This window comes from Merops nubicus, unplaced genomic scaffold (assembly GCF_000691845.1).
Source record: "Merops nubicus isolate BGI_N331 unplaced genomic scaffold, ASM69184v1 scaffold29163, whole genome shotgun sequence".
NCBI classification, from domain to species: domain Eukaryota; kingdom Metazoa; phylum Chordata; class Aves; order Coraciiformes; family Meropidae; genus Merops; species Merops nubicus.
Genome location: NW_008597329.1, coordinates 3,262 through 4,005, shown reverse-complemented (window position 1 = coordinate 4,005; position 744 = coordinate 3,262). Strand labels below are relative to the sequence as shown.

The window sequence follows — 744 nt, the reverse complement described above, 5'->3', positions numbered from 1 at the left end:
CCCCCCCGGGGGGGGCGGCCCCCCCCCCCATCCAGGAACCGCAGCACCTCTGCCTTGGCGGGGACCTGCACGTCGAGGGAGGCGATGCAGTTGTCAGAGGGTTTTGCACGCGAGGCGTCGACCAGCTGCACCCCGAGGTTCCCCTGCAGGTACCGCACCACTTGCACCATCTCTTCGGGTGTCAGGTCGGCAAAGACCAGGCTCTGGCCATCGTCGGTGTCCTCCTGCGCCCGGGGCTGGTGCTGGCAGGTGCCGGGGGCCCTTCCTCTGGTCAGCAACACACAGACCAAAGCAAATATCGTGGCTAAAGCCAGAACGAGGAGGACGAGCACGGTTTTCACGTGCATGCCTGCTGTGTCCCGAGGCTTTCCCAGCAGCTTCCAGAGCAGGCTTCCTAGCTGCTGCCGCTGTCAGTTTACACTGCACTGGATGGATTAGCACGGAAAGTACAAAAGACTGGGAGAGGCTAGGGGAGGAGATCTGAAATTCGTGGTGACCAGAAAGGGCAGTTCTCCTCTCTCAGCTGCAGCCTTCTCTGTCCTCCCCCATGCACAGTGCCCTGAAAGAACCAGTGGAGATGCAGGGCCAGTGACTCAGACAAGTTTCACACAATTCTGTTACTTTTTCAGTCCAGCCTAGCTTCCTGAGACTGCGTGTAAAAACGAAGATCCTGTAGTCAGCCTAAGGTGGCTGGGACTACTGCAAAGCTCTGACAAGCTGTGAATTGTTGCCATGCTGTAGAAT

The 744-nt window shown here is 58.6% G+C and overlaps 1 protein-coding gene across 1 annotated transcript in view; it reads right to left on the bottom strand.

The window, feature by feature from the left end:
* The window catches only part of LOC103769476 (membrane primary amine oxidase-like), a 7,008-nt gene extending 6,661 nt beyond the window's left edge, over positions 1-347 (bottom strand). The window contains exon 1 of the mRNA XM_008936674.1: positions 1-347. This exon is cut by the window's left edge and continues 466 nt beyond it. Coding sequence (XP_008934922.1) covers positions 1-347 — 347 coding nt within the window.
* Between the last annotated feature and the right edge of the window lie 397 nt (positions 348-744).